Source organism: Pteronotus mesoamericanus, unplaced genomic scaffold (assembly GCF_021234165.1).
Source record: "Pteronotus mesoamericanus isolate MK-2021 breed Mesoamerican mustached bat unplaced genomic scaffold, CSHL_Meso_final scaffold_137, whole genome shotgun sequence".
In the NCBI taxonomy this organism is placed as follows: domain Eukaryota; kingdom Metazoa; phylum Chordata; class Mammalia; order Chiroptera; family Mormoopidae; genus Pteronotus; species Pteronotus mesoamericanus.
Window position 1 is genome coordinate 4,292,797 of NW_026555306.1, and position 27,775 is coordinate 4,320,571.

The 27,775-nt window shown below is 59.0% G+C and overlaps 1 protein-coding gene across 1 annotated transcript; it reads right to left on the reverse strand.

Moving 5' to 3' along the window:
- Positions 1-1,677: 1,677 nt before the first annotated feature.
- On the reverse strand, positions 1,678-27,522 carry NAPA (NSF attachment protein alpha). The gene is made up of 11 exons (XM_054588657.1): positions 27,279-27,522; positions 15,612-15,691; positions 13,054-13,170; positions 8,001-8,047; positions 6,473-6,550; positions 6,177-6,232; positions 5,998-6,082; positions 5,034-5,138; positions 3,884-3,952; positions 3,381-3,431; positions 1,678-2,422 (listed from the first exon to the last, which is right to left on the reverse strand). The coding sequence occupies exons 1-11, from the start codon at positions 27,374-27,376 to the stop codon at positions 2,321-2,323; spliced, it is 888 nt and encodes a 295-aa protein (XP_054444632.1). The 5' UTR covers positions 27,377-27,522; the 3' UTR covers positions 1,678-2,320.
- Positions 27,523-27,775: the final 253 nt, after the last annotated feature.

Below are 27,775 nucleotides of genomic sequence, written 5' to 3' on the forward strand. Positions count from 1 at the left end.
TTCTGTCTCCGGGTCCCCTCCCAACCCCTCGCCCCGTGCATAAAGAACACAGGGTGCGAGATCCATGAAGGCAGTAAAATCCCTAGCACCTGGCCTACAATGCCTGACACAAAGCAAGCATTCAATAAATGTGTTGAAAATCCACACACTGTGAGCCAGGCCCTTTGCCAGACTGTTACGTAAGACATAAAAGGAAAGCTCTCAAAGGCGGATTGGATGGAATGTCAATTCTAGATTCCTGCATTTGAGGAGTAAGAGCTCCTCGAGGGCCGGGTCTGGTTATATGGTTAATGCTGTATTCTCAGGGTCTAGACCAGGGCACAACACAGTAGGTGCTTCTTCAACACGGAATGACTAGAACGTGAGGCTTAGTTCTGCCACTCCTGAAGAACACTTTATGCAGGCCTCTACCGCATGTGGTAACCTCTTAACTAAATTCACTTAATATTTGTTGAGCAAATGGGTAAATGAAGGTGTCAGTTGGAAAGAGTTGTCCTGTTCAGCGGTTTCTAACCCTAGATGCACATTTGGATCACCTGTGGAACTTTTAGGGCACAACCCCAAAGGGGTGGGGAACCTCAGCCAAACCAGTTATCACGGTGCGACATGAGCCTGGGTACTTTAAAATTTTTTAGTCCATTTACTTCAAAGAAGAGAAACATGGGTCTGTTGTGCCACCCATTCATGCATTCATTGATTCTTGTACATGCCCTGACTGGGGATCAAACCCGCATCCTTGGAGTACAGGGACGATGCTCTAACCCACTGAGCTACCTTGCCAGGGCCAAATTTGAGCAATTTTAATGATTTCAAGCACAGCTAATGCTGAGAATTAACTTTCAGCCACAAATGGCAGATTCTTAAACCGTTCTTCAGCCTGCGCCCATGGCACACATCAGTAATCCACCTCAGGACCCAGGAGTCTCAGCTGAGCTTGAGGCAGCCATTATCAATCGACAGGGAGCAGAAGGCGGGGGGGCGGGGGGGACGGGGCGGGCGGGGGTTTGGTGGTGCAGCAGGGCTGGGGGTCACACAGGCTACTCTGACATGGCGACCGCTCCAGAACTCCAGCCCAGCTCCAGGCTGGAACGCCTGTTGGAGCCTTGCCTGGTTTCCAGGCGGTTGCTCCGCTGCACCATTCCTGCCCTGCTCTCCCCCCGAGGCTGCCCCCTCAGGCTGCGACACCGCCTGCCTCCAGCCCGGAGCCTCCTCCAGCTGCCCCCACCGAGGTGGAAGCACATGCACATCTGACAGTTCACCTGACTCACGGGCCCACACGATGGAGCGTGGAGTGGGTGGCCCTTGCCCACCTTTCCAGGACAAAGGGATTCTGTCATCGTCTCTCCCACTCCCCATGCCCACTCAGTCCTCTGCTCTGCCACCAAAGCTGCTCTGCCCCTGACCCCGCAACACATGGAAGAGGCGCCACTGCAGCGTGCAGCACTCCCTCCAGGGCACTGTGGACGCGGGCGAGGCTGGAGATTCATGGGGCCTCTCCCGCCCCCCCTCACCGGCTGCCACCCCGACGCAGCTGAAGCCGAGGCCACAGGTGAAGATGCCCTCCTCTTTCCACACGGCATGGCCAGAGCCCAGTGGGGGACCAGGAAGGGCAGGAAGACAGGACTCCAGCCCCAAAGGAAGAAGGGAGTAGCAGAGGTAAAGAGGTAGGACTCATGCAAAAGTACTGGTTTTTATTCTCTTCTTGGGGCCAGCTACAGCTTCCGACCGACCAAACCTCAAAGCACGAGGACAGGAGCAGATGTGGGGTGGGTGCAGGATGACCCGAGCTCCAGGGCCTGGGGTCTCTCCCAGGAGGGCGGGGCTGCAGGAGGTGTGGGGAGAAGGGGCCCACTCCCAGCGGCGAGAGCAACCTCAGCAGCTCCATGTGCTCCGAGCTCGGCGGGGGAACAGAGGTGGGGAGATGGACACCAACCTCACGCCTCAGGGGTCAGGAGACGGGGCTCAGATGCTGACCGCCCCACCCCTACCCTCCAGGGCGGCACCCACAGCAAACAGGTCTGTATCACAGATTTTGTATTTTGGGGTCGAATACGATGTCTTTGGGGCTTAAATAAATGGGCATGGGGAAGGGTGCATCGAGCACAGAGGGTGACTGTCCACAGCTAGCAGGCTGGGCCTCAGGAGCCGCGCAACAGTGCGGAGCCTGCACTTGGCCTGTGAGACGCCTGGGGGGGAAGGAGGGAAGGTCCCAGCCAAGGTCCTGGGCCACGTCTCTCTGGGCTCACGCTGTGTTGGTGCTGGAGGGGCTGCAGGGGAGAGCAGAGGTGCAGGAAGACAGGCACCGGGGGCTGGGTGGGGCTTAGCGCAAGTCCTCCCCGTCGCCCTGGATGGTCTTCTTGATGCGCAGCAGCATGGTGGTCAGCCACTGGTCCAGCCGGGAGATGGAGTCGTACTCCTTCACCTGTGGCGCAGGGCAACGGTCATTTCGCTGACAGACGGCCAGCCCTGCACCTGTCCCCGGCTCCCTCCCTGCCCCAGCCCTGGGGCCTAAGCTCTCTGGCCCCACGATCCTCTAGATGTGCGCCGGCCAGCCGTGGGGGCCGGGAGCCAAGCGAGGGGGGCAGCAGGCCGGCGGCTCCCTCTTGTGCCCTTACTAACCTGGGCATAAAGCTTCCTCCTTTCAGGAAGAAAAACAGATTTTGTAGCTTAAGAAAAGGGGTCCAGTTTACTTGTTTTATGGGTGGGAAACTGAGGCCTGGAGATGTGACCAAGGCCGGTCCCGAGTGGCGCTGGGAGCTGGCAGGCTGGAGAGAGCGCATGCCCTTCCTGCCCCCACTTCTCCAAGTGGAGCTTCCTGATTTCCTGCCACTGCTGGGGGCAGAAGCAGAAGGGACCAGAGCAAGCTGGTCTGTCCTCACTAGGGGCCTACAGTGCCTGAGCGGCAGGTGCCCAGCCATGAGGACCCGATCAGGTCCTGAGTGGGACACAAGCAAGTTCCAGAATGTTTGGAAACATCTGTGGTGCAGAGATGTGAGGGACTCTGCTGCTGAAAGGACAGGCCTGCCCATCCCCCCTCAGCAGGGGAGGATGACGCCCGCTCACTTCCTTCTCTGCTCCTCTGGGTCACCCAAAGGGCCAGATGAGAGGTGGCCCTCGGCTGCTCAGCCAGGGGACAGAAGTGGGACCGAACCCAGCTCTGCCCACGAGGCGCCAAGGCCAAGTCCCCTCACCATCCTCGGCCTCAGCGCCAGCACCTCTGCAACGCGGAGAGCATTCCCTGCACTCCTTGGGGCCCCATGTGAGGGTTCGGGGGTGACCTGGAGAAAGGAACCCACAGCCGGGGGCCAAGGCCAGAGGGGAAAGGGTGAGATTCACAGCAGAGCGTGTCTGAGGAGGGCAGCCCCCTGCCAGCCACTCACCGCCTCGGTGTAGCTGTCCACATTCTGCTCTTCGTGGGCTTCTAGCAATTTCTGTAAGAAAACAGCAGGCAGGGGTCTGCGGCTGGCCTGTGACAAGGCCTGGGCTACACCCACGCGCACACCGTCGGGGTCGGGGAGAACCGGGCACCCCCGCGGGGAGGGGAGGAAAGGCTGTGTTCCATCCTGCCAGGGTCGGAAGTGACCTGCAAGCTCAAGCACACAGGTCGGGGGGCGGGGGGAAGGGGGTGCGCGCACGCGCGCGGGTGTCCCAGCTCAGCCCCTACTAGCTCCATCGCTGCCTGCCTCTGGTCTCATCTAAACAACAGAGACCCAAACGGCAGAAGAGAAAAACACAATAAAAACAAAAAACCCTTGAGAACCACTACACAAATCTCAGTGATCATACTAACTGCAGCCCCGCCTCCAGGCTCCCTGCCCTGGCTCCCAGCCACCCACTTCCAGGCCCAGACGCGAAAGGGCAGGGAGGGGACCCTGGCACTCACTTGCATCAGCTTGTACTCCCGGGAGTCGGAGAAGGCGGGGAACAGCTCCTCATACTTCTGGACAGCAAGCTGAGCATTGAGAGTGGAAGGAAGGGGGCAAGCTCGTAGAGAGTGGCTGTTGGAGCCGCTGGCCCAACAGCCAAGGGGACCTGGGGACAGCTTGGACCCTGAGCTGGCTCTGTGCCCCTCCCCCAGCCTCCACCTCGCCTGGCTCTGGGCGTAGCGGCACCTCCATGGAACTGAGCTCAGCGCCAGCCTGGCTGCAGAGACAGCTGGTGGGGGACGGTAGCGGGGGGTTCCCGGGCCAGCGCCCAGGGCTCTGCCCCGAACCTGGCTCGCCCAGGGGACAGCACACATGACAACTGCCTGAGGGCCTCTCACATGCCAGGCCTGGTGATCACCTTTAACCACCATGAGGACCCAGAGAGGGTCACATGATGGTGACCCCCATTTTGAAAGCGGGGAAACATCCAGAGCGGGCCGTGACTTGCTCAGGGTACAGGGTAAGAAGCGGGCAGGGATCTGAACCGGCTGCTCTTATCCACCCTGCCGGGGTAGGAGCAGGAAGGGGACGGGCCCGGATGTGCGAGGAGGAGAGCGTGGCTAGAAACCCCCAAGGAACCCCTGAGGCCGGCCCCTGGCCCTGGCCACTCCCTGCCCCTCGCCCGCACGGATTCGCTGGCCCGGAGGCCCCGAGGACAGGCGGGCGGGCGGGCATGAGGGCTCTGGTGCAAATCGCCACCCCAGGAGCCGGGAAAGTCTGGGTCTGGGCTGCCTTTACTAAGTACACGGCCTTGGACAAGGGACTCTGGTCTCAACCTGTGTCTTCACCTGTAAAACAGGGGGCAGTGATGCCGCCCTCGTGGGGAGCAGCAAGGATTCAAAACGTGCTGTCACGGGAGAGCAGGCCTGGCACCAGTGGGCCAGGAACTGGAAAACCCAACCCTGAAGGGGCTGGGCAGGGGACCCAGGGACAGGAACGCAGCGGTGAGAACAAGTGGTTCTTGCCCAAGGCCGCCTGTCAGGCTCCAGACACTAGTGAGGGGCTCACCCCTTCTCAGGGATGCGAGGGGCCTTGGTCCAGTGTCAGTGGCCCTCATGGCCCAGGGGCGGCCACCTGGCGGGTGGGGTAAGCTCTGGGTGGGCTCACCTTGGCATTGAGCATGTCGATACAGAAGTGGCAGAGGGCCGCTTTGAAGAAGTAGTCCTTGGCGCTGTACTTGAGGAGGGGACTGTCCATCGCATTGGTCCCCACCTATGGGTGCATAGAGGCTACACTGTAAGCTCGTGCCAGGCAGCCTGGGGGCCGGAGTCACCGCCAGGCGCTTGGGGGCCAGCTGGAGGCAGTGTCCACGCACCCCAGTGAAGACCTGCTAACCCGGGACCCCAAGGACAAGCAGCCCATGGACAAACCCCAGAAGTCGGTAATGGGCACGTGAGTAACCAAGGAACAGGACAGGCGGGGGGGAAGGGCGCTGTCCCAGGGCCAGGTGCCGGTGGGCCTCCCAGGGCACCCACAATGGTGAGAGGAGGAGGCAGCCAGGCCGCTGTCAGGCCGACCAGAGGCTGGCACGTCGGAGGCAGAGGGGCGGCAGGCTGCAGGGGCCCAGAGCGGCAGCTGCCGCCTCCCTCCTGGCCAGGCCAAACCCACCGGCACAGCCAGGGCTGCCCCAGCCTGTCCTCCCCACGCAGCAGGCAGGAGCCTGTGAAGCCCTGGCCCTCTCCCTACCTCCCGCCTGGGAGGCGTCCTGTGTCCCCGACCCCCTTCCTCTGGGGTCTTCAGCTGCTTCTGGCTACCCCAGGCTTCGGCAGTTCTTCCCATTCCCTCCCCGGCTCTGGTTGTCCAGAGTCAGTCACTCTGGGGTCAGCCACGAAGCTCCCCATGAGGCCTGTGGGCTGGGCCAGGCTGGGGAGGCAGCAGTGACGCCGCACAGGGTCGTGGCAGGAGAAAACGGTCAGCCAGGCAGAGTCCAGGGTTACGCCCGGGGACGACAGGGAAGTGGAAAGGGAGGGAGGGGCAAGAGAGGGGGATGGATGGGGGAGGGGGCGGCAGCACACAGGAGGGGGTGCGGTGCCCTCTGCAGAGAGCTGGGCTAGAGCCCCAGTGTCCCCACCTGCTCGTAGATGTCAATGGCCTTCTGATACTGCTCCAGCTGCGCGGCGTAACCGGCCACCTTCAGGAGACACTTGTTGGCTGAGCTGTGTGGGGCGGAGAGAGGAGGGCGAGGTGGGCGGGGGCTGCTCACAAGGGCACTTGGTGGGGGGGGAGGAGTGGAGGGCCCCCCCGGGGTACCTGTTGGACTCCTCGCCCTTGTAGTAGTCTGCCGACTGCTCGTAGTGGGCGATGGCCTGGGGAGACAGGGGGAAGGAGGGGGCGACGAGGCGCCGCTGCAGCCTCACCACCGGCAGCCCCAGACCCGCCTGGGGCCCAGCCAGAGCCCTTCCTCCCAGTTCTGCCGGTGCCCCATCCCCTCTCCCTGCGCGCTGACCCTGCAGGACTCCCGAGTGACAGGGCAGCGAGAGGAGTCCTGGTCCCAGGGGACTGGCTGCGGCAGCCCCCTCCCTGCCGTCGCCAGGCGCCGCCCTCACCTTCTCGATGTCCACCATCTCCGTCTCGTAGATCTCCGCGATGGAGATGTGGTGCTTGGCCGCGATCGTGAATCGGCCCTGCGTGGGACACGGGAAGGGAGTGTCGGTGACCAGTGCCCCACACCAGCTGCACCACGCCCACCCTGGCCCAGAGCTGTGGCTCCCCGCCGCGCAGCCGCACCTGTGAGGGTGCCAAGGGGCGGAGGGCACGGGGCTTTATAAGGGAGGCTCTAGGGAGACAGGCCCGGGCCTGAGTGCCGCCCTGACTGGGTGACCTTGGGCGAGACACCCCACGTCCAGCCTCCGCTGCCATCCTGTTCAGGGGTGCACAGGGGGACGGGGTAGCACCAGACCAATGCGGGCAGCAGTACCTGGCCTGAAGAAGCTTTTGATAGGTGGGCATGAGAGGCCATGGTAGGACCAGCCTAGGGCCACCTGGTAAAAGCTCTGGAGAAACTGGGGCCCAAATGTCCCCATGGCCCAAGGCCGCCTCGGCCACCCCTCGCCCAGTGTGGCCAACGAGGCGGCCCTTCTCACAAGCCAACCCCCTCACCCCTGCCCCTGTGGAGGACCAGAGCTTTCCTCAAGGAGGCCCCCAGCTCCCCCAGGGGGGCTGAACGCCCCCTGTCTGCCTCCGCCCAGGGGGCCCCGGGGGCCGGCGGCTGCTCTGCACCCCGTGCTGAGGGCAGCAGGAGAGGGCCACGCCCTCAACTCTCCCAGGCCCGGTTCTGGGTCCCAGCGAATCCTGTTTGCAGGTGTGTGTCCCCGCGAAAACCGCGTCGCTCACGTGGGCCCCCCTCTCCTGACTGTCAGACGGACTAACAACAGTGCCCACCTCACAGGGCTGTTGGAGGAGGATGAAGCCACTTGGCTGAGTGTCTGGGTCAATAAATGGCAGCTGCGGTCACTGCTGTAACTGTAACACTACAGCATCGTCTCAGACCCGGCGGGGCAGGACCCTCTCTCTTCCTGCCTGGGGGGTCGGGAGGGGGTCTGACGAGACAGAGGTGAAGTGTGAAGAGGCAAAAAGCAGAGTTCACAGCAGCCTGAGCCTGGTTTTGCCCACGTCCCGGCCCCCGGCCTTGGGCTGGCAGCGGCCTCCCCGGGCCTCAGCTGTTGTTGGGGTGCCCCCCGGAGCAGGGCTGGGGCTGTGCCCACCCCGTGCACGCCCGCGGCCTGCTGCGAGCTAACAACCAAGCAGGATGCTGACAGGGAAGGCGGGGCATGGGGCAAAGGACACACGCCCCCAGAAACCTCAACTTCTACAAATGAAGACACCGCTGGCCGGTGGGAAGGCTAGGGACAGGGCCGGGGGCGGGGGGCGGGGCTCTGTGACCTGCTAGGAGCTCCTGGCAGGGGCCAGGCTGGTGGGGAGCTGGGTGAGGACCCAGACAGCCAGCCCAGTGCAAGTGACCAAGTGGCCAGCTCCAGCTCCCCGCCCGCCCCTGGCGCTGGAGATGGGGTGGGAGGCGAGGCTGGGGCAATCTGGTGGCCCAGGAGCGGGGACCGGACATGCGGCGACCCTTACCATGTCTGTATAGATCTCGATTGCTCTCATCAGACAGTTAATGGCCTCTGGGGAGAGAAAATGGGAGGGGGGAGAAGACATGAGAGAGTGAAGTCATTTCAGCAGGAGCCGGGAGAGGGGGACGCAGGGCCGAAGGCGTCTGTGGGGAGATCAATAGAGTTGCCAGGGCTACGCTCTCTGGGGAGGGGGTCGGGAGGGAAGGCGAAGGAATCCTTGAGCCCAGGAAACCAGTCAGACTAATGTATCCTTCAGACTAGCTTATTGGGCACGTGCTTCAGAGGGGAGCCTGGCTGACGAGGCTGCCCTCTCCCTGGAGCTGCCACAGAGCCGCCTCCTTCCCAGTAACCCCGGGGACAGGATGCAGCCGGTGCCAGGCGAGGCTCATGGCCAGGTTCCCATGGGTGTTTGGAGCCAGATCTTCCAAGCTTTACCCTCAAGGACAGAGCTGCTGGCAAAGGGGAAGGCGGGGCGCTGTGGGACACCCAGGTTCCTGGGCTCTGCCGCCCTTCCACTAGGGAACCCTGAATCAGCCACGTCCCCTGCCCGTCTGGCCTCCATCTACGGCGGGAGGCTGGGTGCTATGCCACTGAGGCCCCTCCAGCCGGAATCCCCACTGTCCTCTTGCCCCCACCTCAGCGTTCAGCAGAGCCCCCCGCGCCCCCCTTGGCCTGGCACCGATGCGCACCAGCCCCCCAAGCCACAGGCCTGCCCACGGAACAGACACACGCGGGTGGCTCTGGACGGGGGGAACCGGGCTACCTTTGTTGTACTATCTCTTGCAAGACTTTAAATTTGGGAATGGCTTTTTTCTTTTGACAAGTTATTTGGAGGAGAGAGAAGCATGAGTGGGAGGCATTTTCTAGCAGAGAGAGATGAGCTTTCGGGTGGATTTTTTTTAACACCGTTTTAATGCATCTCAGGAGGAAAGGGAGTGCAGGGAGGGGGAGGGGAAGGACAGCCAGCCTGGACAGGACCAGGATGAGGGTCCGAGCTGCGCCGAGGCCGGCAGTCCATCCTGCAGTCCAGGGCATTCGGAAGGCTCCCGGTCTGCTCCCGGGGTTTCCACAGGGCTCAGGCGCTACCGTGTCGAAGGCCTGGTGCCCGCTCCCCCGAGGGGCTCGTGGCCTCGCTACACAGGGAGAGGGCTGAATCTGGACATGGCTCCTAGCTCTGGGCTGGGCTTTCAGGGAGCCCACCGGGCCCCCTTCACTTAGATGTGGGCTGTGTCTCTGTGAGCACAGCTCTGGGAGTGAGGGGGCCTAGAGGTTCTGTCCAAATCGGAAAGGCCTCTGGGGATCCCGAAAGGATTCAGAGAAAATACACCCCTCGGCTGAGGTTCTGAGGCTGACGGCTGGGAGCCCGAGGCAGCAGGGAAGAGAAAAAGGAGGCAAAAAGGGGGCAGAGTACGACAGGGAGGGAACGTAACAAAAAATGACAGCTGGAGACACTAAGTGTGACTTTAACACACACACTTTGTAACAGCATTTCTGGAAGTAACTGATAAGCTAGCAACTGGTTGCAACACCATCAAGAGGATGAGGAGGAGCCCAAAGCAGCAGGGCTGCAGGGTCTGCACGTCCCGACCCCGCTCCCGCCTCCACCCCAGGGGTGCCTGTGACCAGCAGGCACCTTAGCGGCTCCCTCGCCCACGCCCTCTCCAGTCCAGCCCAGCATCTGCAGGCAGCGGTGACAAGGCTGCTCCCAGCGAGATTAGCAGCCAGGAGGGGGAGGGGCTGGAAGCTCCTCTGGCACGACAGGCTCCCCGCAGCTGCCACCCGGGCCTGCTGGCAATGGCCCTGGAGCCCTGTCGGCAAGGCGCCCTCGCCGAGCAGCAGGGGAGGCTCTGCCCCCGCCACCCCCCTGGGCAACAACACCGGCTCACGGGGTTCAATCCCCGCCATGCCAGCTCTTCGCTCCAGGCCGGCTGTACCTGAAAGCGGCAGGCCGCCGGCTGACCCCCTGGCAAGAGCGCAGGCGGGCAAGCCCCTGACACCCTGGCTACAACCAGCCTATCTTACCAGGTCGCGAGGACCCCCAGGACGAGGGGCTGGCGCGCCCCTCATAAAGCAAAGCAAACCCGCCTCCCACCCATCCACAGAACGTGGAGCTGGAAAGGGACTCTGGGAACGATCCAGTCCAGGATGGCGGGAGGGGGCTGAGGCCCGGAGACGGGAGCCCTGGCGCAGGGAGTCAGGGAGTCTGTGACCCAGGGCCTCCGCCTGGGCCCTGGGCGCCTCCCGCCCACCCTGCCTTCCACCCCGCTCCTGCAGCCCACCCCCAACTGGGCCAGTCTCCCCAGGAAACCGGGCGAATCCCAGAATACCACAGGAAGTGGGACGGATGGAAAGAAGATGCCAGGGACTGGTACCCTGCAGGCATCTGGTAAATGGCAGCGGGGCACGGGGTACGAGGTGGGGGGCAGTGGGGGCCTGGCCACCTCTGTGTCCTGGGTGCACGCGCTTGAGGACACATGCCGCCCTGGGCCCAGCTGTCAGGAGGGCGGGGTAAGAGGCCTCCCTGGCCGGAGTCCAACAATGGCTGGGAAACTGTGAAACCGCTGACAGCTATGGGCATCGCCTCCCCACCCCCAACCCCCCAGGTGGCAGCAGGCCACCCCCGGACCCACACTGAGGGCAGACGCCGCAGAGGGAGAGCGTGATGACAGGAACCAGAGCCTTCCCTTCCGCTCTGGCAGACCTCAGGCAGGCCTCAGGCTCAGGGTGGCACCGGCTGCCTCTGGAGAGAAGGGCCCTCCCGGGCTCCCGCGGGAAGTGCTGATAAAGGGCAGAGGCCTTTGAGGCAGACGAGGGGGTCAGCAGGGCCCCAGGGAGCTGGTCACCTGCTCGGGAAAAGTGGGCCAGGTTCCCAGCCGGACCTCCCGCTGTTTCTCAAGGCACGGAGCCAAGGGGCAGAGCCTGGGAGCCCAGGCCAGGCCCTCCGGATGCAAGCCGAGGGCTGTCCCCCACGGGACTTTTATCCCGTGCCAGGTGCCACCCTGAGCACATCGGCAGCTGGTCTCCTGTGTGATCTCTGCTTTGCCAGACCAGGAAATGCAGATCCCACAGAGTAAGTGACGGGGTCACTGACAGCAGGCTCCGCCCGATCCTCCAGGACCACACTGAGCCCCACACAGCTGCCACAGGCCTCTGTGAAGTGGGACGGGCCCCGGACACAAAGCCGTTGTCACCCCTGGTGCAAACGTGCCCTCTCTCCTGACCCCGGCTGAAATGGCCCCCAACGCAGAGCTGCTGGCCCAGAGTGACCGGTCGGCAGGCATGGGGCAGTGGTGCTGGGACGCCTCTCGGGGCCCCGGCTCTGCCCAGTTAGGTTGTTCTCTGCTCCACGGCCCCCCTTTGCCCCCCCCCAAAAAACCAAAACCCCACCCACACCCGCCTGAGCTCCAGGGCAGCGAACCATGCTCGGTGACCCCTGGAGACACTAAGTCGGATGCAGTGCCCCGCGAGGGCGCCGGCACCACACCTAACCACGGCTGCCTTCTCCTCTCTCCGTGGACTCTGCCACCCTCCGAGCTCCCCAAGGCCAGGCCCCGGGGCCACACCCCACACACACCCTGCAGGGCCCGCTGAGATGAGAAAATTCAGACCAAACGCCAGGGAAGGACATGACATCACAGTGCCAGGTGGGGCCTGCCCACGGGGAGCACTGGGGTTGTTGAAAGAGCAGCTGGCGCTGGGCACATGTCACGCGGCCTGGCCCTCTTCTCCCGCCCCAGGAACAAGTCCTTCCAGTAACTCGGGAGCGGCAGCTGAGCATCCCAGATGCTAGGGCAGCATCTGCAGGTCAACCAGGTCCCCAGGGAGCAGAGGGCAGGCTGGGGTGGGGGAGGCACTCCGTGGGGGGGCACACAACTCCCTCAGGTGATTCCAGCTGGAAAAAGAAACCCAGGACGGCCTGGGTCATCGTCCCCTCACCCACACAGCAGGCTGTGGCTCAGCTCTCAGCTTTGCACAGCGGGTGACAATGACCCGCCCAGTCACGAGGCCTCCCCTCAGGTTCTTGCTGGGCCTGAGCCTACCACGTGACCCCTCAGGCCCACATCTGTGAGGCACCCGGTGGCAGAGGAGCAACTGGTCAAGTCTGGGGACAGAGAAAAGGTACTCGGTCTACGCAGATATCAAATTCGGGGAATTAAATGTCCCTGAGAGCAATAATGACCCGCCAGCAACCCCCAGTGCCGGCGTGTGAACCACTGTTCACCGACCCTCGCAGACACCTCTGTGGACCGCCCCCCACTGTCCCCTCCTGGAAGTACAGGCCTTTATTCCAAGATTATGCATCTCCTTTAAAAATATTTCATGTCTTTCCCAGTCTCGTAAGAGAGGAAAGAGACGATAGATGGTCATAAGCCTTTGCCTGCTAAAATTACAAGTTAGCAACCAATGTCTGGCACCAAGATTTAAAAAGTAAATTAAAATTCAAGCTCCGTAAAATGGGAATTCTGGTACCTATTGGGCTCCTGGTTCCAGATGAGCCCAGCGGGACAAAATGGTTTTCTCACTGGGTACACCCAACGCGGGCTTCTGTCCCCAACATCCTCTCATCTGAAGAAACTTGTTCTCTGGTAACTGCTTCTCAGGCTCCGCTCTCCCATTCCAGGCCTCCACCCCCAGGGCAGGGGAGCCAGGTTAGGACAACTTCCTCTCCTTTTCCGGCAGGGACTCCTACCTGGCTGGTCTTAAAAGCCCTCCCACCCCCTCTGCCTGTTAATTCTGACAACAGAACAGATTTTCCCCTCCCCTGGCATGCGGCAGGGCTGAAATGGAACTCCCACTCCCAACTGCTCCCAGGCTTCGGGAGAGGAGCTATCAGCTGCACACACAGTAGAAGGGGGAGGAGGAGGCTTGGAGCCGGACGCAAATGCCAGCCGGAAGGGAGCCAGTTCTGAAATTAAAACGCCAAGTACCTCCCTGACAGCCGATCGCCTGCCGGCCACTGGAGAAAACCAGAGCCCGGCGGCAACCCGAGAACTGCTCTGTGAGCGCTCAGCTGGCGCTCCGGGCAGCCGGCCCCCGCGGCCCGCGGCCCTCCTCACCTTGGGGGTCAGCTTTCTTGAACGCGTTGCCGGCATCCACAAAGCAGGTGGCCGCGTCGTGCTTGCTCTGGAGCTGCAGATGCAGCTGGGCCGCCTGGCAGAAAGCATTTCCAGCAGCTGGAACAGGAAAAAGTGACCGTGGCGTGAGTGGGGCGCCACGCTTTGTGAGCCACACAGACGCGGCCCTGGGCGCTCTCGGGAATACAGAGCGTCCCAAAGGAAGGACGAGGGCGGCCTGGAGGAACCTAGACGGCAGGCCTCCAGACCCCAGCGGTGCCCCCGGGGGAGCCTGGACGCCCAGGGCTAGGAACCCGAGGCGCTGCAGCGTGGGATCGGGCCAGGAGGGGGTGGTGGGGAAGAAGCCGGCAATCGAGATTCTGCTCCGAAACACTCCCCAGTTTACTGCACACAGGGTGACAGTGGACTCGGAGCCCCCTTCTGAGTCCGATTTCCTTCCCCCACGACTCCCAGCTCTTCCTAACTCCCCAACTCCTCTGCCTTTGTCCACATTCTAGTCCCTTGTGTAGAGTCGCTGCGGGTTGTGTGGGCAAGTCACCGCACTTATCGTGGGGTACGTGGCAGAGGGGCTGTAGGGGACCTACAGGGTCTGTCTGCTCCCTTCCAGGAGCTTCACATCTAGAAAGAGGACGTGGACACCGAGATCTGAGAGCACAGGGACAAGTGCCTGTGGGCCAGGGGACGGTTAAGACCACGCACCTGAAGCCCAATCTGTCCCGTACTCAGCTGCACACTGTCACCTTCCATGAGTCCCAAGCCATTGCGTGTGTGTGTGTGTCTCATCTCCTAACCTCACTTGCAGGAGACAAACGGATCTTTCCTCCTCCAGCGGGGCCACCGAGCTAACCAGGGCCTCACAGCCACCTCCAGCTCAGTTCTGAGGCTGCCTCCCTTCCTTCTCCTCCGGCCTGGTCCAGAACACACAGTTTCTGAGCTGGAAGAGGACAAGGGGCCCTGGCCCCTGTCCTGTAACTTTGGAGGAGCGGGACAAAGTCACCCAGGTTTTCACGACGTATGACTTCTCTATTACTTTTAAGGGCTAGAAACTTGAGTGCAAAATTTCCATAAAAGTTAACATGATTGGGTTAAAAAAATTGACCTAGAAATTTTGTTTGAATAGTTGGGGGGGGGGGGTTTACAAATTTTAGGGGCAAAGCAACATCTATGTAATTAAAAAATAAGTATTCTTTCTTTTAAGGCATTTTAGGAGCTCAGGAGCATAAAAATTCAGATAGCCCCTGGCTTTGCACACAATCTGTTTTGTGGAAGCTCAACCATTCTTAACGACAGTAATCGATTTCACCCGGTGCCTCTGCAGCCCGCCTCCACGGCCCATCCCAGGTTTCGTCTCCCTCTTGGTCAGCAAGTTCCTCTTTGGTCTCCAAACCCCGTCTTCGCTCGACTCCCCGAGGCAACTCTGCCGAGACTTTAAGTCATAGTACACAGTCAGCCACCCCCAACGGCCTCCTGCGCTGGCTTTTCAAACCTCTGCTGCAGGCCCTCAGGCGGCTCCCTAACGGAGGAGCCCCTCCCTGCCGCTGGCCTCTCCCGGCAGCCAACCGAGCTCCAGCCTTGGGGATTCTGACCACAGCTCGGGGCCAAGTTGGAAGAGCCAAGACTAGGATGACACCCCGCCCACCAACACAGGTTGTGAGTGTCCCAGAGGTGCATGACCTAGGGGGGCCTCTCCCGGGTGGAGGCTCTTTCAGCATGATATGCGACTGTGCCACCGCATTCACCGAGTGACGGCCCTTGGCGGCGGCAAGGCCTAATCTCTGTAAACCCACACTACGGCCCCACGCAGTGTCGACTATCTTCCTGTTGTGGGACTGAGGAGGACACAGATGAGGAGAGGCCAACGAACTTCCTTGGGGTCACAAGGCCAGTCTGGGCTGTGACACAAATCCACGTCACTCTGCTCCAAAGGTCATAAAGCGACACAGGGACAGGTTAAACACCCAGGCCCTGCAGTCAGAGTGCTGGCTTCTGACTTCCGTTCCGTCACTTACTAGTTGTGGCCCCTTGGGCAGGGGGCTGAGACCAGCCTCAGTTGCCGAATCTATAAAATGGGGAACTAATGAATGGCACCGACGCTCGCAGGGCTGCTGTGAGACGTCAGTTAAATAATGCATGCTGCGTGGCGCCCAGTACAGTGCCCAGTCCACGGTGACCGTGACCGATGCTGTTGGAGCCACCCGAACGTCCCCCAGCCCAGAACTCAGAATGACAGAAGCCACCTGGAACAGTTCCCAGGGAAACCTGAAATTCTGAATCTAAGGAGAAACCCCTTGAAGGCCTCGTCAACCACGAGGGTCTACCTGGACTCACTAATCTATTTATCCTCATCCCTCTGTCCCCCCTCCAAGGCCCAGAGGGCTCTAAGGACCAGACAGCAGGCCCCCAGGCCCCTGGGCTTGTGACGCTGGAGAAGCCAAAAAAGAGGGGGAGCGGCGAGGCCACCCTCCCAGCCAGGCCTCGCGGGCTGAACACTGAGGGAAAACGGAAAGGAGCACAGAGGAGCTCCAGCAGAGGTCACGTACCACTCCAGTTTTTGGCCATTTTGAACATGTTTGCTGCTCTGGCGTAGATTTCGCAGGCCTCCTCTATTTTCGATGAGCCTCTGGGGGGAAAAAGGAAAAGGAATAAAGGGTAAGAAGAACATCCAGTCTGGTATCAAGAGGAAGTAGCTGAGACAGTGGAGACGGCCCTGCATCCACCCCCACGACTCCCCTGGGCAGCCGGCTTCCCGAGGCCAGCTGCAGCCCGGGCCTCCGCTGCGGACTCAGGAGAGAGTCTGCGGCTCCCACCCCCTCACTCAAAGGCTGCCTGGGCCCTCCTGACCTCCCCACAGACTGCGACAGCCTCTGCCAGCTGCTTCCATTTCCACTTCCGGCCTAGGCTGCTTCCAGGCCCCCCGCAAGTGCCCTTCCCCAAGAGCCTGCAAAGCTTCCTGGGGGAAGAGTCTGGCTTTGGACGCTGCGTCCTCTCCCCAGTGGCTGCAGTTGTTCAGTGAAGCCCTCTCCACCCTCAGTGTGTCACTACCAAGTCAGGACCAGGCGCAAATATTGTAACAAAAACACACAGAGACATGCTATTTAAAATGTGTATAGGAAAAGTTCCCGTATGTGTGAAAACAAAAAAAGATGAGAAGAGAAACATATATGTTTATATAAATAGAATATTTCTGGAAAAATACAGCAAAAACTAGTTGCAGCATTTTTCTCTAAGGCAGGGTCTGCAGAACTGGGGGTGGGCGTGAGAGACAGACCGACACCCTTCATTTGTACTGTCTGAATTTAAAAAAAAAGATTTATTTAGTTTTAGAGAGGGAGAAAGGACGGAGAAAGCGTGGGAGAGATCAGACGTGTGAGAGATACATCGATCAGTTGTCTCTTGCACGTCCCCAACTGGGGTCCTGGCCCGCAACCCAGCCATGTGCCCTGACTGGGGATTGAACCAGCGACCTTTCGGTTTGCTGGCCGGCACTCAATCCACTGAGCCACACCAGCCAGGGCTGCCTGAATTCTTTTTCATCACCTGCATATTTTATCTATTCAAGAAAATAAATATATATATGTACTTTAAATATCAGGATTTATATTGGGTCTTATGATCCAGCAATGAACTACACTTCTAGCAATTTATCCTAAGGAACTAATCAGAGAAGCTACAAGGATGTTCGGCACAGCATTATTTAAAATGGCAAAACTACCCTCAGAAAACTTCCTGCATAACAGTAGGGACCGGGGAGATACAAAGGAGGATATTTCTTAAAAAAATAAAGAGCGCCCTGCAGGGACAGCTTTGCCCGAAGCCCTGGCGTCCAGGCAGTGCGTGTGACCCTCCCCCGGAATCGGGGCCCTTCGGTAGCGCCTCGCCCACCGGTGGCAATCATTCCCTCTCCAATGACCCCGCCAAGCTCAGTCCGTGAGGTCTGCGGTCTGTGTCAGCTGCTCCAACCCTCATTGCTCACAAAAATCAGTAAGATAAAACCCACATACTCCGGAGTCCCCCACATGGAGTCCGGATACTCTTTTCACTGACATCAAGCAATGTTTTGTTTTGAAGGAAGAGAGAAGGGGTTACTTCCCAATTAAAAGACACACAAATCATTTTCATTGTGCCAGCCCTCACTTCTGTGTCCAACGGTCCTGAAACGCGCCACAGCGGCCAGCTGGCGAGGGCCCCTACTGTGACTCGGGGGCTGCGTTCGGAGCACGTCTTCACTGCGCTGCTTGTGTCCTTGGTCCACCTCGCCCGTCATTTTGAATCCCGTGGGGGACTCCTTACAATATTTAAATCAGAGCCCACAGCCACCCTCCCTGGAGGGTGGTTTGGGTGGGGCCTAGACTCAGGATTTAAAAAAAATCCTCATCTGAGGTATGTTTATTGATTTCCGAGAGGGGCGGAGAGCAGGAGGGAGAGGGGAAAAAAGAGGGAGGGATGAGAAAAGGAGGGAGGGAGACATCGATGGGCTGCCTCCTGTTGCCTAGACCAGGGATCACACCTGCCACCCTTTGGCGTACAGGACAATGCTCCAACCAACTGAGCCGCCCGGCTAGAGCTAGAATCAGGAATTTTAATAATGGTCCCAGATGATTCAGATGGTCAGATGAGTTCGGAAGGGAAAAGCTGACCTAGACCTAGCTGTCTTGGAAAGCAGCCAGCAGTGACCTGCCCTAGGTCAGGTGACTTCAATTGGCCAATCCCTCCAGGGCCAGCTGAGGGGGGACGGGCTGAGACTGGCGCCCTGGCCTCCTGAATGCAAATCACACCAATAAGGTTCTTCTTTAGATGAACAGTCTACCCTCTGCCTTCTGGGGCTGTGCTGACAGTCGCTCTCACCTGCTGCTGTCCCCAGGAAGTGTCCCTGAGCAATGCGCTCCCCACTTCTCAGCCCTCACGCTGGCTGGCGCAACATGAACCTGTGGACCGTTTTAAGTGACTTCCTTAGAAACCACTCCTGACCTTGGAGAGGTGGCACTTCCACAAGTTTCTGGCAGAAGAGATCAGAGAGCTCCTTCAGGGCCAGGATGCAAAACCTCCCAGGGGGTCTTCTCTGGAATGTTCTCTTAAAGGAGACTGATTCACAGACTGAAATCCCAGGTCCTGAAATCCCAGGACCCCATGGATCCTCCCTTCCCTGAGGGTGCAATTTAGTCCTATCCAGCCCCAGAGAGTCTCCGAAAAAGCTCAGGCTCCTGGAGGAGGAGAAGGGGCCTGTCCGGCCAAGAAGCACAAGCTGGTGACCAACAATGAGCAGGGCCAGCCCCAGCTGGTGTGTTTCAGCTCAGTGGATGGAGTGGATCCAGAACACAAAGCCTGTCAGCTGCTGGACTGAAATTCTCTGATCCCAGACTAAGCTGGGCCCATGATTCTAGTCGTGCGCGGCAGAAAAGCTGGAGGGATTACCACCTGCTCAGGCCTCTACACCTGTCCTCCTGCCGTTCCATGGCAATGACAGGGGAATCTCTGGAGTCCCACTCTCTTCTTTTAGAGATGGAAGTGGAGTCCCCAATGGGTCACTGGTGGATCCTTAAGGAGAAGCTGTTCACATAGTCACCCAGGGAGCAAATATCTGGGTGCCTTTCATGTGCCAGGCACTTGACAGAGTAGTCAACAAAGAAGAGCCTGGTTCTCAATAAACAGGAAATCAGCAAGATAATTTCTGAGTGATTAATCACCAGGCACCCTGGGGAGGAAGGGCCTCTGAATGGGCAGGTCAGGGATGTGAGATCTGAACTTAGTCCCCAGTGATGACTAAGGAGCAGTCCACACAGCAGTCAAAGCATGTGCAAAGGCCCCGAGAGAGACACAAGCTCAGCCAGTTCAAGGAAGAAAGGTGGGCCAGGACGGCTGAGGTGCAGGGAGTGCAGGGCAACGGGGCTGGAGAGGCAGGCGGGGACTCCCAGGCCGGATGGAGGCCAGAAGGCCATACTCTAACATAACAGGAGGGTTTCTGGCAGGGAGAGTGACCAGAAAGAAAGTCCCAGCTCCACTGCGCTCCCAAGCTGTCTCCCCACACAGCACACTGGCATGGTTTCCTACAGGATGTGTCTCCCCAGTCGCCTTGGCTCCTGCCACTCATCTCAGCGGGGCCTCTATGACCAAAGCTACAAACTCCCCGAGGTGGGGAAACCGACTTCTCCCTTTGCCCCCTGCACAAGGTCCGGAAAAGTGAACTGGGTCTGCCTCTTCTGAAGAGCCTGGGTAGTAGCACATGTGACAGCTGACTGTCCCTCCCCCACTGACCTCCCCCAAGCTGCCTCTGCTTGGCTCTCCCCAACCAGTGGCTCTGAGCCATGCCCAGGAATAGAGGGAACTGGTTTGGGCCGGCCTGGTGCACGGCTGTCTATAATTACCCGCTCAGCTTTGCCTTCTCCCGCCTTCCAAGGCGGAGGAAGCAGTCTCAGGTCTCCCAGGCATAGCCACCAACCTCCAGCGACTGCCATATGGAGAGGAGCGAGCAGTGCCAGGAGCGCACAGACGGCCCGGCGGGACCCAGGCCAGGGGGTCCGCAGAGCGGAGTCTCAGCTTCCCACCTGCCCTCCCTCCTCCATCCCCTGGGCACCTCCTGGCTCCCACACCCTGCCACCTACAACAGTCCCTATCTCTCCTGTCTCCCTGTGGCGCCACAGCCACCAGCCCTCAGTCCTCTCAAAGGACCCAGCCCTGGTTCTCCGGCAGTGCCCTCGGTGGGAAGGATGTGCCCAAGGCCCTGTCCCACCCTTGCCTTCTCCCAAGTGCTACACATCTTCATTGCTCCATAAACGGTTACCCACAGCCCAGCAGGCCCTCGCCTGAAAGGACACGGAGTGCCTCACAACAGCCCTTCAGGCCCTCACCTGGGTGTTTGCAAACCCTCCTGCTTTACAAAGGAGGAAGCTGCCTGGGGCAGGGATGTTAAGGGGTTTGCCCAAGCCCACACTGCCAGGAAAGTCCCCCAAAGAGGACTCGGCCCTGGGGACCCAGGTTTGCCCTTGCCTCGCCCTCAGTGGTGTGGGAGGCTTCCTTCCCCGCCTCTAAGAGTGTTCCGGTAAACAAGGAGGCAGACAAGGTCCCTGCCTGCTCTCACCTCTCTAGCAGATTAAACAGCCAACTCTGCTCAGGTTTCCCTCATCTGACAAGTAGGCTGCTCTCTGCTGGAGGCTGGCAGGGTGGCCTCTACGCAAAGGGGGTCTTTGTTAAGCCCACCCCCCACGAAGCCCTGGCCCACCACCATACACTGCTGCAGGCAGGAGGCACAGCAGAGAATGTAGAGGTGCAGCCGGCACCGGGGGCAGGCGGTGACCCGCCGGGCTCCTCTGTTGAGCTGTCAGAGGCAGAGCCGCGGGATCCCTCCAGCGTCACCTCCCCACCTCACCTGCCAGTTCTGAGCCCCTCACTGCCTACCAGGCTCTGCTGTGACAGGCAGAGCTGGTGCCCACAGTGTGTGCACAGGCCCCAGTGACCACCAAAGAATAAAGCTTTGCGCACAACTGCCCAGCACAGAAATCGTCACAACGCTCTCCTGACGTGCCTGTGTGGGGAAGGGGCAGAGACAGAACGAGCCTAGGGGCCAGGGACGGGGCTGGAGTCGGCCTCAGCACTTGGCTAACTGTGCGCCCTTGGGCCAGCAGGCCCTGAGTCTGGGTTTATCTATAAAATGGGGACAATGAACTCAACCTGGGAGGAGTCTCTTTGTGAGGATCAGAGATGACCTGGCACAGAGGGCAGCACAAAGCAGGCACTCAAACAATGGCAGGTATACAGAGGAGGAGAAATACACTCCGAAGGCCGCCAGCTGAGTGGGGATTCCAGAGTCACGTGGGGCAGCGGAAAAATCTCAGACGGCAGTCAGACAGGCCAGGAGTCCGGCGCCAGCTCATGGCTCACCAGCCTCGGTTTCCTCATCTGTAACTGGGAATAAGACTCCAGAGCTGGCAGGGTTGCTGAAAGCATGAGGTAGCACCGGCAGAGCACCTGCCACACAGCAGGTGCTTAGCAAACAAGAACATCACCCTTACAGACGGGCAGAGAGAACACGTGTCCCCACTTCAACATCTCAGGGTGGGCTTCACCTCCCCCACCCCTGGACTGGCTAAGTGCTGCCCCTCCTCCCACGGACCCCCCCTCCCCCGACAAGCCTCGCCCTCCTGACTGAAAACTCAAAGGCAGAGCTGCGCGTGCCACAAGGCCTGGCAGGCGCTCCTATGGTTCCACACTGATGCCCTCTGCACCCCACCAGGCTCCCTTCGTCCCGGCCAAAGGCCTGGTTACTTCCTTTTCTTGGAAGCTGTTTCTGAACAACCCTTGCCTCTCGGTAGCCCCATTCCAAACAGAAATGTGGAAACCTCTGTGTGACCAGGCAGCAAAATCCCATCCATCGAGAGGAAGAACCCTCCACTGCAGCACAATGATGTCCAGGTTACCCAGAGACCCTGTGTCCCCTCAGGAAAGACGCCGCTCGGAGACGGGCAAAATGCTAAGTGTTCAGCTGCAGGTCTCAGAGCGAACCGGCTTGGTGTGGCCGGAAATGGCACCAGGGGTTTCTGCCTGCTCTCTGGGCGGAAGGCTGTCTGGAAACAAGGCCGGGGGCTGTCATTCCCACGCCAGCTCCGCGGAGGGCCAGGCGGGTCCTGTCCCTGACCCTGCCAGCAATTCTTCCCTCAGGAAGGCTGGCCTCCAGGGCTCCTGGGGTTGCAGGCGCCTACAGACGGTTCAAATACGGACTGATCTGTCAACATCTGACCTGGAGGGACTGTACTGTTTGCACAGAGAACACACTGTCATCTCTTCCTCCAGGGCCTCCAGCTCAACTTCCAATAACTTACCTAATAACGGTAACGATGAGGATGGTAACAGGAAGCACCGAGTACGCACGCGCCCAGCGCCGCGCACTGCGCTCTCACCACTTCACACACATAATCGCACTTACCCCTTAAAACAGCCCCACGAGGGAGCCATTAGTATGATCTTCATTTCACAGATGAAAAAATTTCCTATATATGTTGCTATCCACGCGGAAGGAAGTTTTTATTTTGGGCTGGGGAGTAAGGGGGAGGTGTGAGGGAGGAGGAAAGCCCCAGGGAACCTGTACAACTCCAGAGGGGCGCAGCAGGGAAGTCTACATCCATCCACATCCGGGGAGACACCAGCAGGAGGGAGGAAAGTGTGCCCCCGTCCGCCTCTGCCTTCCTGCGGTTTCACTGTGCTTGACTCAGGAAATCTCCACCTTTTGCTTCCAGCCAGGTCTGGGCTGCTTCCCTCTTTGGGAAGTCTGGGGGAGGGGAGAGGAGGGAGCAGAGGACCGGAGCAGAAGAGCTGCGATCTACTCACTAGCTCTCTGGCTGGAGGCTGGGGCACTAAAGCCCCCTAGCGTCTGGCAGCCCAGAAACAGTGAGGAGCGAGGACAGCCCTGACATCCAAGGATGAGGGGCTGCCCCAGCTCCCCGGCGCGGCTGCCCTACTTGGTCCTTCTGACTAACCAGAGACCCCTCAATGTGGAACGCTGTCGTGGCTGCGGGTCCTGAAAGGGGAAGCAGCAGCACAAGGGACAAGCTGAGCTCAAACACTCTGTGCTTTGAAGCCACGGAAGGCCTTGAGATGGGTGGGTTGTGAAATGCTGGACACCGGAGGCCAGGGCTGACTGCTCGCTGTACCCCGGCCCTCAGACAGACAGGCGGCCCCCATCCTCTGCTCTGGCCTTGCTCATGCCCATCTCAGCACCATCTCAGTGGCTCCTAGCGCTGGAAGGGGCAGTCAGAGGGAGGGGGCTCCCGAAGACACCTAGTTTGCCAACGTCCTTAGTGCCCAAAGTGGGCCCGAGCCGCCGGGTAAACTAAGCGGGGTGGAGAGAGGGCTCCGGGATGAGACAGGCCCGGGCTTCACCGTGGATCCCTCCTACCAGGGGCCCAGGCAAACACTCAGCTTCTCTCAGACCACATTTGTCCGCCTCCACAGGGATGCTCTGAGGATTAAATGTGAGGACGCAGGTGACGCGGCTGGCCCAGCCCTGACTCAGAACCACAGCGAGCACGTAATAAACATTATCTGCTATTATTTATGTCACTGCCTCCCGCTCCCCCACCCAAGCTCTCCCCCAGCAGCCGCTGCAGTCTTTTCTAAAAGGCACACGGGAACCCTCCAGGACCGGCCCTGCTATGCGCGTTTGCCCCGATTCATGTGCTGGACTCCTAACCTCCAAGGTGACGGTATTAGGAGGCAGGACCTTTGGGGGTGATGCTGTGCCTTTATAAAAGACGCCCCAGAGAGCTGGTTCACCCCTTCCACCATGTGGGGACACTGTGAAAAGACACTGTCTATGAGGAAGCAGGCCCTCACCCGACACAAAATCTGGCACCGTGCTCTTGGACTTCCCAGCCTCCAGAAGTCTCAGAAATAAATTTCTGTTTATAAACTACCCAACTATGCATTCTGTTGTAGCAGCCTGAACAGACTAAGACAGAACTCCTCCTTAAAATCTGCAACGCTCTCCAGCAGCTCCAGTCCAAGCCCGTCCGGGACCGCTCCTGCCCCTCGCTGGCCTGGAGCTTCACCTCCCACTCCTGCCCCTCGAACTTCACATGCTAACGTGGAACTCCCTGTACTAAGCATCACACACCTGGGCCTTCCTCACGCTGTCTCTTCTGCCTGGAGCCGTGTGCGCCCACCAGAGGCACCCCCAGAACTACTGTTCATCCTCTCAGACGGAGGCCTCTCCTCTGGGGAACCATTCAGATCTCGGTTCCCTGTCATTCCAGGGAGAACCTCCCCTCAGCTGCACCTTGCTCGCATTGTTCCCGCTGCCTGGAACAGACCCCTTGCTCCCAGACCCCACTCCTGCAGTAAGGCTCAGGGTTCCTGGGGACTCAGCTCGCTCCTCACCAAGCACGTTCCTCTGGATCGTGCAGCTTCCTCTCAGCTCAGAACTTCACACCGATGGCACCATCTAGCCCTTGGTTCCATCTGACAATTGTGTTTTGCCATTGTTTGCCAAGTGTTAATCTTGTGCTGGTGCAGGGGGAGTCAGAGATGCAATATGGCTCCAGCAGTAAAGGCGTCTGGGAAATGCTGGACTCTGTTTAATCTTCTGTGACTGTTTGACTCTCTGGAGCCCCAGGCTTGGCTACTACCCAGAAAACCAGAAAGCCACCCAAAGATAAACATCATGCCCCCAGGGAGGAGGTTAATGAATGTTCAGAATGTGATAACTGCCTGATGTCTGTTAACTTAGAAATGCATTGTTCTTCCTGGTGGTCTGAGGGACTACCCACCATATGACTTTTACTCCTAATCCGCTATAGAAAGGAGACCCTGTCTTGGGAGGAGGTGGACCTGCCCCAGCTGGCCACCGCTGGGGGCAAGCAGCTGCTGTGCCCATGTGTGTGGGCTGTTCCTTTAAAGATCTTACAAACTCGGACAGGGCTACATGTCAGTTCTTTGGAATTGATCCCGAATTTAGACTTTTGGGGCTTTCCCCCAACTGTTAGGGAGGAACATGTTTCCTCTACCGTTCGAGGTTCTTCTGGCTGGTCTTAAAATCAAACTGGCATGAGGCAGATGAGCAAGAGAAAAACAAATTAAAGTTTATTAACATGTATGACTCTTGTGTGCAAGGGAGAGACCCAGGAACACTAAATAACTTGTCAAAATGGCCCAAGCCGTCTGGTTAAATACCACCTACAGCTGAGGACAAAAGATGCTGTGGGTGGTGAGTCAGTGAGGGGAGGGTACCAGGAAAAACACAGTAAACAATGGTGATTATTATGCAGACTTAAGTCCAAACTTTCTTCACTACACAGTGAGGGCAGGCCTGGTAGGTAAGGGAGACAGACAAAAATAGAAGTCCCTTAAAAAGGGTAACTGAACTAACTTCCACTAGGCTTTCCGAGTTTCTCCTAAAATTAACCTGTCCAAAATAACCTACATCCCAAGAGGCATATTCTGGGATGGCAAACTCTGCTCCCCTTCACTTGCCTTCCCAACCAGGTGACAAGTGTCTCAGAGGTTGACTTAGTTGTTCCCTCCAAGCGCAGCCCAATACTACACTGATCCACAGTCCAAAGGGACTGGATACCAAAAGCCAACCAGGAAAACCACTGGCTGGAAACTATGCTCTTGGCCCCGCCTGGAAACACTGCACCGGACCCTCTCTGCCTTGTGAAACAAAAGGAAACACACACATACCCTCTCTCTGCTCTCAGCCACTAAAACAACACATTCCTCACTAATCAATACACCGGGCTGGAGGCTTCTTCACACCAGCCATGGTATTAAAGTCCTTTTGCTAAACGGTCATCCAACCTCAAATAACAATGGGCGGTCCATCTCCTCTCCTGGAGAGAACCCTACCCTTCATTTCTTACCAACCTCCTAACAGGGTCTCTCCCAGCCCCCGAGGCCGTCCTCTCACACCCTGTCCCCAGCCTCCTGGCAGACTCTCCCAGTCCCACAGCCTCCCGCCGTTCCCAGACTCCCTGCCCCACCTCACAGTTCTTCCTTATTCTACAAACCCAACAGCCCTCTACAGTTCTCTTCTCGGTCCTAAGAGCAACACAACCCTTCCCCACCCTCCCAGGCTCTCTTCCTCCTCTGCCCAGGGCCTCAAGCCCCTTCCTCTAACCCGACTAAGTTCCCAGGGCTGAGTCCCTTCCCTGCTCCCTTTCAGCTCCGCTCTCATCAAGCTCAGCTTCTCCCTCCTCTGGCTCTCCCAGAGGTGACCCCCAGGCTCCCACCCGGATCCCTGCTGCCCCGCCCAGTACAGGTTCCAAACCTGTTTCCTTCCTGGAAGTAACACTGATGATAGCCTACACCATTCAAGCTAACCGTGTGTCAGGTTCGATTCCAAGCACTTTACATACATGCACTCTTATTCAACGCTAGTAGCAAACTTCTGAGGTGAGTTTTACTAATGATCCTCTTTCAACAGGAAAATTACCTAAGCTCATAAAATAAGTGGCAGAGCCACACTTTAGGCTTGGGCTTTTGACACTTTTTTTTTTTTAAGACTTTGTTTATTTATTTTCAGGGAGGAGAGAAAGAGAGGGAGAGAAACAGCGACAGATTGCCTCTCTGACCAGTGACTGACACACCCTCAACCGGGAACCTGGCCCACAACCCAGGCTTGTGCTCTGACCAGGAATCGAACCAGCAACCTCTCGGTTCAGAGGCTGATGCTCCATCCACTGAACCACACCAGCCAGGGCACTTTAGACACTCTCAAGTCACAAAGATCCCTCAAAGGATAGTCATCACTTTTAGGAGCTAATACGAGTTGTGTGTGAAATGTCTTGCACGCTGTAGACCTAGCCCCCTTCAGGTCCCCTTTCTAACAAACCACAGTCATCCTGCTCACACGGCTGGGCCACCGCTTCCACTGCCTCTGGTGTTCTCATCTCCCTCACCTCTCTTTCATCCCTCCATCTGCTAAACAAAGTCAGCATCACTCATACCCTCACCCCACGACATCCTCCAGCCTCTCAGCCCAGGACTCCATTCTAACTCCATTACCCAGGATTCCTCTCCTCTGAGGTCACTTGAGTATAAGGTCCTCCTACATCGGTCACCATTAACCAGGGCCATACTCGTGCCAAGGACCTCACACACCTCACTCTTGAACTCATCACTCCCAGGATGACTTAAGCCCAGACCCACTCGCCCCCATCACCACAGCGCTCATGCGATTCCACTGCCAAGGCCTTGGAAAGGTCAATTGTTAGGGCAGGTGTCCTGGGCCCCAAGCCCCATCTTGCCCACCTGGGATCCTTCAGGCAGGTTCCCTTATAGCTCCCAAAGGCTTCTTGACCTGGCTGCTCTCTCAGGTTCCCTTCAGACCTCAAACCACATGGTTCCAGCCCAGGTTCTCCTCTGGTCCCTTGATCCGCCTTTAGCCTGGGTTCCCTTTCAGACTCATGATGATGTTGCCCTTGATCCACCTTTAGCCTGGGTTCCCTTTCAGACTCAGGATGATGTTGCCACGGCCCAGGGGTTCTCAGCCCAGGGCCCATCCATCATCTCAGACTATCTCTACTCAAACCGTGTTGACACAACCTGGGCGCCCTGGTCCTTCGACTGTGTTCCCTCTGCGGCTTTAGACGATGGCACCTTATTCTGAAATTCCCTCTGTCCTCTAGTCTCCAGCCCTTCGTCCTCACCCCGCCTTCTCAGGCCATGACTCCTGCGTCTTCTCAACTTATGTCCGGGCCGACCCTCGGTGCGGTTCTTACCCAAAGAGGCCCGAGAAGAAGGATTGCGAGTTCTTCACTTTGCGCTCGGCCTCAGCCAGCAGCGCCGTCGCCTCCGCTTCCTTCCCGGAGTTGTCCATGGCGGCTGCACAAGGACCCAGCAAACCGTCCGACCCGGGCCCTCGGAGGACTCAGCCGGGGCCCGCCCGCGGTATACAGGTCAGGGTAGCTCAGCCGGCTGCGTTGACGTCGCACCGGCGCGGACCTCCTGCTACCTGGAACCATGTGACTCGCGCTGGCCAACCAGCGACCTCGTAGCACGGCGCGCGCCCCGCCGGCCACGCCCCTGCAGCCGTCGCACGCCACCCCGTGACCCACGGCCTCCAATCGGCGAGCCGATGTTTCAACGCAGGCGCATACAACTGCGTACGGCAGCCCAGTTTTTTCCGGTTGCTCCGTACAACATCGCAGGTAGTTCTGTATAAGCCAGGTGATTCTGTATAAGCCAATCGTAGTCCCGACCGTCAAGCACCCTTCCC